Raw genomic sequence first — 12,645 nt, 5'->3', positions numbered from 1 at the left:
TGCTCTTACGTCCTGGAGAATGTGGCGGTCCCCGTAGTGTGATGTCGAGGAAGAGAAGTGCTCCTGGCCCCGGTTTAACTCTCACTGAAAAGCCTATTTACCACAGTCCCGTTGTTAGTGGTTCAGACCATGTTTTATCCTGTAGGGAAGCTCATTTTTTACCAACATCTATGTTAGGACCGGGGATCACATTTTTGAGGAAATGGAGGTGTGACTCCTTCTGAGAACCATCGGAGATCAGGGTACTAAAGGGATTGACAATTTTGATGAGAAAAGGAAGGAGAATATGTAATGGTGATTTCTGGAGACCTGTTTTGGGAGTTTAGGTGATGGGGGTAGGGATTTGGCCCATCAGAATGCAGCCTGAATGTATTAGACGTCCAGCTGGTAGGGAAGGGGTGAGCCAGAGGAGGAGAAGAAGCTAAGGGAGGAGAAGTGGAAGTGAATCTTAGATGACTCGGCGAGTTTGCCCATGGCGTTCTTTGTGTATGCAGTTTCGGTGGAAAGAATGTTCAGTGTGTTCTTAAGAAGCAGACAACTAATTTGGATCCATGTGATTCTTTAATTGTATGTTGACATTAAAAAAATGCTATCTTATTGAAGACAATTTCCTAAGGGAAGAGATGCTGTCCTTGCAAAAGAAGACTCGCAACGTCTCTAACTTTGGTTCTTTTTCAGTCAGATGGTGATCATGGCACCAGCCGGACTATTCAACTGGACTGGTGCAAGGTTGGGATAACATGCGTTAGAAACTGTGAACTGTAAAGCGCTCAACCAAATACAGTTTTAAATGTTATGTGCAGTGTAGGTCGGAGATTATGTGCTTGGATTCTGGAGCAGATTACCTGAGACTCAACCCTGGTTTTGTCTCTTTTTGCGTGAGCATAGGGCAACTTAAACTTTGTGTGTCTTGGTTTTCTTAGCTGTAAAATAATAACCCGCGTCTCATGATGTGAGTAATTGTCCCACTAGCCGTTATGTTGTATGTATGTGTCCACACAAAATCTAATGCTGACGTAAGTGCATGGGAGTGAATTACGTGGAAATTTTAAAAATCCTGTATTTATGCCTCAAGCAGTATAGCTCTTTGTTTAAGAAATTCATATTTGATTATAAGCCGTTAGTGACAGTTAATGAACGAACTGTGTTGAATTAGATGGTTATGTATGTACAGCTCTCAGAAGCTTACTTCTCTTGATATTTGAATAAAGAAACTGTTCTCATGAACACTGACTTACTCAGTTCAAGTAAGGCTTCTGGAGGATTACTGGTCTTGATCATCATGTTTATACCTTAAACGAAAGGTTTTAAACCCTGACCACACATTAGAAGCAGACCAGTTGAATTGGAAAATTTGGAGGTGGAGCTCAGGCGCTGTTATTTTTTTAAAAGCTCCCCAAGATGATTTTCATGTGCAGATAGAATAGAAAACCACTGGCTTAGTCATCAGTCATTAAATGTATATCCCTACCATTTAGTTTCTGACATTCATTTAATTTTCTCATGTTTAAGTAAATAAAATGACATGGCTATTTACAGGTATTTCTTTAAAGGAGGATGGATGTATGGTTTCCATTAATTCTATAGCAGATGGATCTGTGCCGTAAAGCAGAAAGGAGAAGTTTGTTTTTAAATTGTGTGAGGTTGTGTCTGTTTTTGGCATGATGAAGTGCTGCCAATATTAAACAATATAGAATCCCAGAATGTTCAAGGTAAGAGGGACCCTCTAGGCATCTAGTAGAAGCAGGGTACACTTTGAAGCCAGTCCTGGCCGGCAGTGGTTTATTCACTTACTAGCTTTGTGATCACGGGATGTTCACTTAACCGGTCTGAGCCACAACTTCTTGATCTCTAAAATTGAGGTGAACGTCTGCTCTATCTGGTGACAAGTGTGTTTCCTGTGCACGCACGCGTCTTGATTGCCTGCCTCCTGCCCGGTCCCCCGTCCATCTGGTGCGCATCTCCAGAGCAGGGACTGCCGGAGGCTCCGCGGGGCTGCTGAGCCTGCAGGCCCGCTGCTGGGAACGGCTTCCTCCCACTCCTCGGGGACCACTCGTCTGGCTCTGCTGGGACTGTTTCAGGGCTGGCTGTTTGGATCCCATGACCTTCTGTGAGCATCACATTTAGTCTGCGGGGTCAGCACTGCTGGCCAAGCAGAGTGAAGCTGTTCCTGAGACTAGAGATGAAGATGGCTCCTGGTGGCTACGTGATGGCAGCTTCGGAGTAGCTTCTGTTTAACCCCAGACTAGCCTTGTGCAGGACCCAGATAGCTGCCTCGTCTGTCCAGCGGTCTTCCTGTCCGGTGCTTCTTGGTGTTGAGCAGGGACAATAGGAGACCACTGTCTCTCTCTCTCTTAGTTTGGGGTGAGCAGAGAAGAATCACAGATCTCTTTGATTGTCTTTTTGTGAAAGGAAGAGTGGATTTTTGTCTTTTTCCCCATCCTTGTCTCTCAGATCCTCCAGCATCTGGCTATGAAATTATAAGGCCACCTGGTTCTTCTGTTGCACATTGTGTCTGTGAGAAGGTGGTTCATGGCTTGTTTCTTACTTCCTGTAACGCTTAATGTTGGGGTCCTGAGCTTAGCTGTGCCGCCTCAGTGTCCTTCCCACTTGTCAGCCTGCTTTCTGGGTCTGTCCTCAATCTTCATTTTCAAAATTCTGCTTTTATCACCATCTCTGGACTGATCTGAAGTTTTCATTGGAAATATTTATACTTTCTGCTGCCATTTTTTAAATTGTTTCTTCTGTCTACTGAAATTGGCACTCTCTCACGGGTAGCGGTAATGGTAGCTTTATTGATTTTTTTAGGTGATAAGAATCTTGAAACATTACACTTGGGGGGTGGACAGCCTAACTTGTGCTCCTCCGCTAGATTACAAGACTCTTGAGGGTAGGAGCCATGTTTTTCAGCTGAGCATCGTCATAACTATCATTTATTATGTATCTACTGTGCATCAGAGACTTTGCTTTATTTGAATTAATTTCCATGAAAAATAATGTCTACATAAGGAATTGATCTCGAGAGCTTAAGTAAACTGCGCAAGGTCATCTAGCTAGTGAGTCACAGAGCTGGATTTTGAACTCACTTTGATATTAAATCTTCTTTTCTAAAATCGTGTTTCTAAATTCCCTCTTCAAGGAAGGGACAGATACAGGTAAGAGGAATGGGATCTTGGCCTGCGGACCTGTTGAGTAAGGGACAGGTGCAGAGTTGCATTCTTAAAGAAGAGAAGGTCGGCGTATCTTCAAAGCCCCCGTTTTTCCCACTAACACACTGACTTGCATCACTGGTGTACGTGAACACTAAGAAATGTACCCTACGACTCTCCAGGAAGGAGTCACCCCTGTGGAAGGCTTTGGCCCCCATGTGGGTCTTCACTTCATGCTGTTTTATTCAGGTCAGAGAGACACTGAGATTTCATGAAGATGTCTCTCACTGATAAGAGCCATTGGTTGAGCAGTCAGGGAAACTCTGGAGAGAATTCACTGAATCCACGGTGATAAGATGTTCTGGGAAGTCAGGTGTGTGTGGAAGTCAGCGTGGCTTGCTGACGAGGAGGAGACACTCTGCACCCAGCTTCCAGGCTCCTGGTTTAGACCCTCAGAACGTGCCCATTGGCTTCGGCAAGCCACAGGAAGTATGTAAATGCTTTCCCAAGTTGAAGCTTTGTTGGATATGCCCAGAGAATGTTTTCTTTTTAATGTATTTGGAAACTATAAATTTAACTCCTGCTGGGGAAGAAAAGTAATTGCTTCACAAAAGGAAAAAAGTCAGCTCTTTAAAAGGCTCCACTCCTCTTACAATCATGTGCTTTTTAATGACTGGGAAATTCCTGGTGCAGGAAAAAAAATGTCCTTATGTACAAATGAGGTCATTCTGGTCTTTACTGGCCCTGTGCACTCGAGTTCCTGCTTTCTGTTCCATGTTTTGTGACCAGAGGTTATTGGAAGGATAATCCCTCTGTGCATATTCACTGCTTTTAGGGCATGTTGCCAAAGAGAAAGTTATCTTAGCTCACCAACTGCCAAGCCAGTGCAAGAGGCCCCGATCCCAGGGGTACTGAGCTAGTGACTGATAACGACTTGGTTTGGGTTGGCCTCGCGTCCAGTTTTGTGAAAGCACGCTTTTCCTGTGCACTAGGCTTGCTGCGTCCGCTTCGTCCTCCTTAGATTTCTCAGCAGCTCCATTAGTTCTCGGTTCAGACATGATTTTTTTTCCTTAGGTACATTCTATTTACTTTGCTTTGATTCCATCCCGAAGAGCAGAGACATCTGTACCAGTTGGAAGCCTCCTGTTCATCTTTTTAACGTGATATAAATGAAAAACAGCTGTTGAAAGCATTCGCCCGGTACCTATTTCCTTGAACATTGGGAGGCTGATTCCTCCTAAAATTAATTTCTGATTTGGTTTGGCTAAAGGGGAGCCTTAGATTTGCTCAGTGAAAGGGTAGCGTAGAATAGATTTCAGTGGATGCCCTTGATTTAATCGAAGTTCACTTTCCCCTGGCTTTAGAATAACCCTTTCCTGCCAAGATGGAGGCCGAAACTTGGAAGGGTATTGGGTAGGGAGGTTGCTAACTCTGTCCTGGATGTTTCCATAGAGAGGTGAATAGGGAAGGCGTTCAAGGGAACCTGGACAACAACCTCTGCAGTCTTTTTTAAATTGCCTGTTTTAAGACAGTGACCTTTCTAGACCTCATCCAGGTTCGTGTGGTTAATCAGTGACAGCCCACGAGATGGCCAACTGTGCGGCCTCACATCTCGAGAACAGAGTGTCGGAGTCCTTAAATTCCCCTAAAATTCATCCATGGCTATAATGAATCAATCTTTTGATAAGCCTGTGATAGACTATGCTCTGCCCGATTGACTCTGCATTTTTATATTTAAAAAATCCACACTCTTGCCACTGAAAATTAGGTTCTTACCACGATTTCTTAATTAAATCTTTGTTCTGGGATCTTCACGGCTCCCTGGGTCAGAAACTCCAAGCTCAGGCTCTGTTGCCTAAGTAAGTCTAAGAAAAATGTCTTGATCTGGAATTAAGAAAGGCTGTCTTTAGCTGTCATGGAGAGGAGAGGATTCTACTGTTTGGTCAGGAATGACTTAGATATTTGCCACAGACCCCGTTTCTTGCCCAGAGCACTTGTGGCCCCTCCACGAGGCTTTGGAACCCTTCTTGGAATCTCTTGGGTCCTTGAAGAAGTCAGGTTTGACCTGGGCACGGCCCACGTTTCCTTCAGTACACCTCCCCTCCGTTGCCCCCAAGGCCTTGGTTTATTGTCGGCAGCCAGTGGATGTTTTATTGAACCTAAGACCCGGTATGAGAGAATTGGAAAAAATATGGCCAGGAGATGCTATCATACTTGAAACTGAGAAATTCTGGGTAATTGCTGAGTGCCTCGTATTAGTTCCTGTGGGGAAAATACATGGCAAAATGTGTAATGGGTTAATATTGTAAAGCGAAAACGTGTATGAGATCAATCAGAAGGTACATAGCTGCCTCTGATACTCAGAATGGGAATGGCACTGCTTTGCTGATAATATATTTTGTTATTATTATTATTCTCCAGCCTCAGACGATACAGCAGACTCTCAAGAGGACCCTGCAGTATTACGAGCACCAAGTTATTGGGTAAGTAAAATGGATTTTGGTCATTATTTGGGGCAAATTAAAGATAATTACTCAAACATAGCTGTTGAGCGTGTGGTTTTCTGCCACCTAGGTGGGTCTTACTTCACACTGGCTGTGCTCCCAGGGTGGGCTGGGGGCTCATCGGGACCCCTACAGTGATTTCCTTTGGCCTGTTTGTGTTTAATCCTTTTCAGTGAAATTCCCTTTTGGTATGGCCTTTCCTTTTTTTTTTTTTTCCCTTCTTGTGTTCTTACCCTCTTATTCCCATCCATTGAATCTGATGATTTTGCCCTGGGATTACGGTAAGGTTTAATGGTACCAACCGAGAGGCTTTAAATGGGATTTTAGAATTCTTTAGTAAACTTTACTCAAAGTCATTACAAGCCTAATGGTTCAGCGAGAGGCATTGGTTTAGAGTCACATGCTACCTAGTTTTCTTTCATCTTGCATTTCTTGACATCGTTGTGATACGGGGTAAAGTAAGAAGACAAGATGAAGAAACAGGAGCTCATGGCCTCACCAGCACGTGGAACTTTAAAGTAACTTCACCTGTTTTGCAAAGGATGACGATGATGGTAACAACTAATTGAGGATTAGATGCCATGGATAAATGAGGTCGTTTTTTTTTTATTAACATACAGTGTTATTTGTTTCAGGGGTACAGGTCTATGATTCATCAGTCTTACACAATTCACAGCACTCACCATAGTACATACCCTCCCCAATGTCCATCACCCAGCCACTGTATCCCTCCTACCCCCACCTCTCCAGCAACCCTCAGTTTGTTTCCTGAGATTAAGAGTCTCTTATGGTTTGTCTCCCTCTCTGGTTTCGTCTTGTTTCATTTTTCCCTTCTTTCCCTATGATCCTCTGTCTTGTTTCTCAAATTCCACATATCAGTGAGATCATATGATAATTATCTTTCTCTGATTTACTTATTTCCCTTAGCATAATACCCTCTAGTTCCATCCACGTTGTTGCAAATGGAAAGATTTCATTTTTTCGATGACTGCGTAATATTCCATTGTATATATATACCACATCTTTATCCATTCATCTGTTGATGGACATCTAGGCTCTTTCCATAGTTTGGCTATTGTGGACATTGCTGCTATAAACATTGGGGTGCACGTGCTCCTTCGGATCCCTACATTTGTATCTTTGGGGTAAATACCCAGTAGTGCAGTTGCTGGGTTGTAGGGTAGCTCTTAAATGAGGTCATTTCAATGAGCATATTCTGTACATAGAAAGCTCCAAATCAGTGTAAGGTATACTTTCGATTGGCTATGGGAGGAAGCAGTTGGAAATACAGAAGCCTAAATTCACTTTCTGATGCAATCTAGCTTAAAATAAAGGAATGAAACTCATGGACAGGAGAGGTGGTGCATATTTTAAATTCACATCATTAGTGTTCTGTATGCACTACCGTTACTTATTTGTATAAGATTGTAAGAACTTTTGAGGAGTTAAGATTCAAACCCTGATACGTCTTGAGGTGCTCTTGAGCATCATTTAACATTTGGGGCTAATAGTCAATGCCATGGGGATTAAGGATGCATTTTTGGTTATTGGGATATAGTGTGATTTTTTTTTTAAACAAAAACAGAAGAAAATGGTGGAAAAATAATCTCGGTACCTAGTACAATGCTGTATACCTTAAGTACTTGGTGATTATGTTAATTGTCATTTCAAAGGGAATTGCTTTGAAACATTGTCACATCAATTCTCAAAAGTGCAGTACTAGGAAAAGCATATTATTTAAACTCATGAGATGGCTTTTAATTTGAGGCCATTTGTGATTTTAAATGGTTTCTCCTAATGGAGGTAAATGATGTCAAATTAATCTCTCCCCACATATTCTAAAATAAAACTTAATCACTCTCATTGGATCTGCTGCTTCCACAGTGTGGTATTCGGATTAAATTTTAGTCAATATATTTAGAACAGTTTCCTGTGTGTGGTGAGCACTATGTATTTGTTTGCTTTTATGTTTATTATTATTATTTTTAATATTTTAAGACAATACCAGTAATCAAATGCAAAGCATTTCCTGGAATAGTGAATGCCCTCTCTGTTTTGAAATGAAATCATAACCGGTCCAAGTCTCATTTGCGAACCAAGCTATGTCTTCACGGCAAATTGGAATGGGAGTCTTAGAACTATGATCAGAAGAGGTAACTAAACTATATTATCATAATCAGCAGAAGATTCTTTTTTCCATTAGTAACATGTGACATAGGAAAAGACATTAGGGCTTGAAGCCGAAAGAATTCTTGAGACGTCTTTGGTGCAAAAAGGTGGTTTTATTAAAGCACGGGGACAGGACCGGTGGGCACAAGGAGCTGCACTGGGGTCGTGAGGAGTGGGCTAATTATATACTTTGAAGCTGGGAGGGGGTTAGGGAGAGCGTAAGTCTCTTAAGGAATTTTGGAGGCAAGCTTTCCAGGACCTCGAGGGGGCTAGCTGTTGTTAGGAAAAGGGCGTTTATTACTGTTTAATAAAACCTGAGTCATGAGACCCTTCAGATGTTTATCAGTGGGTCACATGCTTGGGAGATGATTGCCAACATGTAGCTTGGTGGGTAGAGTTAAAGGAAGTTTCCAAAGGAATTTTTATGTTAAGATAGACTTCCAGGATCCTGGGGGTTGGGCTAAGATTGTCTTTTGCCCTTAGCAAAGCATTGACATCTAAGCCGCTGAGTCCCTAGAGGAATGTCACTCTGCTGGTTTCAAGGACTTGTCAATGGGCTGTAGATAGTAAGGACATTTAATAATTTCTTTTCTGCCTCTGTTTCCCGCATCAAGATGGAGTTCTCTTCTATCTAAATTACTGCCTCAACTCTCCTGTTTGCTCTGTCTGCGTACACCAAGCCTGTGGTGATTCGTGGCCCCAAAATGGTCTTTTCTAGTTCTGCTTCTTGCAGACACAGTGTAAAGAAAACGGTGCACGTGACTCGGATGATGAAGAGGTGTCTTGATGTCCGGCCGGTTCCAAAGAGAACTGTGAACACATTTTCACCTGGGTGTGGGCTGCTCACTGCCTTTAGTCATGTGCTCATGAAGAGAAAACCAGCGGGTTAGCCGCAGGATTGTGACGTTTGCCTTTCGCGACTTTGTCTTCCCTCTTCCGCCTGTCCTGGCATCCCTGTCCACCTCCCTGTCTCTGCTGTTTCTCTTTATTACTGAAACAGGAGAGCATCTATTATGATGAGCACTTGAATTAAGTATCCACACCTGTGTGCAGTTCCTCTTGGGAAGACACAGGTAAGGCTCTTTATCTCTAACTGAAAAGGAATGTATTCCTTCCAGTTAAAGGGATTTCAGGCAATTGATAAGAAGTGCTGAGTATTAGTTTACATAGTTCTGGGGGGCGGGGTGAGGATGGGACAGAGGTGGTTTTCCAAATCCCTAAAGCAGGGCTTTGCCTCAGGTTTGTCTTGAAGTAATTCAGCTTTTAGGTGCCTTAGGTTGTGAGGATGAATCAGGTTGGGTAACAAGGAGTATGAGCTAGCCCTTCTTTTTTAATTTTTAATTTTTAAATAAAAATTTCTTATAAAACATTTATTTTAAAATTTATTTTTTATTTTTTTAAAATAAAAACTTTAAATTCCAGTTAGCAGTGTAATATTAGTTTCAGGTGTACAATACAGTGATTCAACACTCCCATACATCACCCGATGCTCATCACCACAGGTGCCCTCCTTCATCCCCATCACCTGTTTCCCCCACCCACCTCCCCTCTGGTCACCATCAGTGTTTCCTCTGTAGTTAAGAGTCTGTTTCTTGGTTTGTCTCTCTCTCTCTTTCCTTTCAGCTCCCTTGTTTTGTGTCTTAAATTCCACATATGAGTGAAATCATATGGTATTTGTCTTTGACTGACTTATGTCCCTTAGCATGATATTCTCTAGCTCCATCCATGTCCAGAAGGGCACTAACCCTCCTGTTTTTAATTTCTTAAGTCAGCCTCTAATTACTGGCCTCCCAGCCTCCCTTTTCTCTCCTTTAAAACTGCCCTTGGACCTGCTTTATTTATCAGAGCCTCGGGATTGTCTACTGCTCCTCGATGCATTCTCACACCAGTAGTTCATAGAAACTCTCTGAGGCTTTTTCGTCTCCACGATGTAGACTAGGTTGCAGGGAGCAGCTGTTCAAAGGATCACGCAGATGGAGGACTGGGAGGGAGTAACCCGTGGAGCCTCTGTCAGGGAGGGAGACAGCCTCTCTGCGCCCCGGGAACTTTGTCTTTAAACGTTTGTTCTGTTCCTCAACTTGTCCAATCTCTCATTGACGGGTTTACTCATAGAGATCATTCAAGTTGTTTGCACTGTCACCGCGGCTTCTAGATCCAGACCCCGACCTAGTGTTGTGGCTTCTACCCCTGTCCCTCAACATGGCATGTCCACCACTGTAAAGTGGTTAAACAGATTAGATCATGCCACTTTCTCACGTCGGACCGCCGGTTCTCAGGTGTTAACATGCATTAGAACCACCTGCAGGCTTGTTACAACCCAGATGGCTGGACTCCACTCCCAGGGCTTCTGACCCCATGTATCCCGTGCTCGCAGAGAGTGGCGTTTCTAGCCGGTTCCCAGATAACCTTGCTGACTGGTGCGGTGGGGCTAGGTATTACGCTGTGACATCCCTGCTTTCACCCATGTCATGACTTACTGTGATAGACCGCAATCTGAACTGTTCCTGTGATCTGCCTTCACTCACCTCTCTGTTACCCCCTCCGCTTCCCCTTTCACTCCCTGCCTGCCCGGCCAGGCGGCTGTGGGTTTCCCAACTTCTGCTTAGCCTCAGGGTCTTGGCATATACCATTCCATTTTCCTGGAATGGCCCATCCCCATGTGTGCATGGGTTACTTTTTTTATACGTTCAGGTCTCTGTTTAAATGTCATTATCTTCAGAAAAATGTACTCTGGCCACCCAATCTAGAGAAACCCTCCTTCCCCTACTTCCACCTCCAACCCCGATCATTTTGTGTTCTATTCCTCTCTGCTATTACTTTTTGTAGTGCTTATCAGAGTTTGTTTTGTTGACTTATCGAAATGATTTACCTCTGTGTTCCTATGCCTTTGTAATTGCTTGGTTCATAGGAGGGACTTACATGGTTTTTTGGGGAGAGGGGGGAGTGAATAAATGAAAGAAATGCACCCTGGAGGTAAATACATGGAGGTATGTGTACAGTGGATAAAAGAGTAGATTGTTCTTGGAAGGGGGTATAAAAGGAGCGCTCGAAATGCTCTCCAGGATCCATTACATTTCTAATGCCAAGAGCCTTTCCTGTAGAGCATACATATTACTGATTTGCTTAATTTCTCATTTATGCTTAATGTTTTGCCGCTGTGTGTCAGATTGACTTCGTGGTAAGTTTCTTATATTTTTATTTATTTTTTCTGTAAACTGCATGAGTGCACTCACCCGAACAGCGTCCTGGTCCTCTAGCATCGTCTTCTGGCCTCGATGTAAAATGAGGTAAAGGGGCGCTGAGCGTACATCTCCGTGGACGTCTCTGTAACTCAGGCTTCTAGGGGATGGGCTCGCTTCCCGGACAGTGTGGTTTGGAAAGAACAGTGGGAAACAAGGGGTAAGTGGGAGGCAGGCCAGGTTCACCTTCAGAATTCAAAGGCACCGGGATTGAGGGAAGTCTGGTTTATGAGGACTCTCTCCTCTGATGTCATTCTTGCCATTATGCTGTGTCCCTGTGCATCTTTGTCCTGTGGTTTACAGCTGAGGGCTGGGAAAACGTGCCTTGGGAGTAGACCTACCACAGGGCAGATTTACTAGATTTAAAGTCAGATTCTGCTTTTGAATGGTTTAGGGCACATGCCCTAACCTCTGCGAGCCTCCGTTTTCTCATTTTTAAGATGGTAGTAATAGCAGGGTTGGTTGGGCTGACGTTAAATGAAATGATAATGATAACCTCAGGTCACAGAATCATGTAAAGTACTACAGTGCTTGGTACACAAAAGTCCTCAATGTGTTCACTGAATTATTATTATTGCCACTCTTAGTCTCTGACTCTTCCGTACCTCACTGTTGGATTGTCTTCCCCTTTGCCCTCCCTCTGCATTATTGCCCTGTGATCCTTGAGTCTGTAGAAGTTTGGAATCCTTTGTTTACCATCAGGAGCTAAACATGCTCCATTCGTCTTCTAGCTGCAGCTTCTTGTCACAGAGTTTGGATTTTTTTTTTTCTTCATCTAAATTTCTGCGTCTAGAATGCCTCACCAGCCACTCTCACCCGTGTTTATACTGCGAGACTCCCTCCCCATCCGTAGCTCCCGAGGATGGATTGGGATTAGGACAGTGCAGACAAAGCAGAGATGTCTTTAAAACTACGATTGGAAAACACATGATAATCCGGCTTCCTGGGATGTAATGTTCAATCATTTTATATTTTAAAAACTGAAGTATGAAGAAATAGGTGTTCAGAATCATGCCACTCATTTTGTCCTTTTTTTTTTTTTTTTTTTCAAGCATAAGCATCATTATGCCCATCACAGGTGGGCCTGCTGCCAACCTATTAGTTTGGGACAACATTTCCTATAGTCATCTAAAATTAAATTCTGTTATTCCAGTTATCACTGTGGGCCCCGTGTTTGTTTTGTACACAGCCAACCTTCTGTTCTTTTTTCCTTTGGACAATTGAATAGGGATTAAGCTACAGTAATTTCCATAGAACACAAGAAGTGGGTGAAGCCTGATTATTCTGGAAACAAACTCGAATGCTGTTTTATGGTCATGGTCAGATTGTGTGGCTCTACAGTATTTTATCTAGAAAGTGATCTAGCTTCTTTTTCATATATTTACAGAGAATATCTATCTGAATGAATGAAAACAATGTTAGGTAAAAGCTATTATTTATTGATTGATCACTGTTTTTGAGGCAATGTACTGGGCACTTCACATCTTATTTTTTCTGTAATCCTGATCATCTGTTTCATAAGATCATTGTATAAAGCTCATTTTACAGATAAGAAAATTGAGGCTATGAGAAAAAATAATTTGT

The 12,645-nt window shown here is 42.9% G+C and overlaps 1 protein-coding gene across 1 annotated transcript in view; it reads left to right on the top strand.

Annotated features, from left to right (window-relative positions):
* Window positions 1–12,645, top strand: part of GUCY1A2 (guanylate cyclase 1 soluble subunit alpha 2) — a gene marked incomplete at its 5' end in the record, with an annotated part of 323,383 nt that overhangs the window by 23,221 nt on the left and 287,517 nt on the right. The window contains one exon of the mRNA XM_032427729.1: window positions 5,571–5,632. Within this exon, the coding sequence (XP_032283620.1) occupies window positions 5,571–5,632 (62 nt within the window). The remainder of the gene's footprint in view (window positions 1–5,570; window positions 5,633–12,645) is intronic.

This window comes from Phoca vitulina, unplaced genomic scaffold (genome assembly GCF_004348235.1).
Source record: "Phoca vitulina isolate PV1807 unplaced genomic scaffold, GSC_HSeal_1.0 scaffold38, whole genome shotgun sequence".
NCBI lineage: Eukaryota > Metazoa > Chordata > Mammalia > Carnivora > Phocidae > Phoca > Phoca vitulina.
Note: the sequence above shows the minus strand (reverse complement) of the source record. Positions and strands in the feature narration are given on the sequence as shown.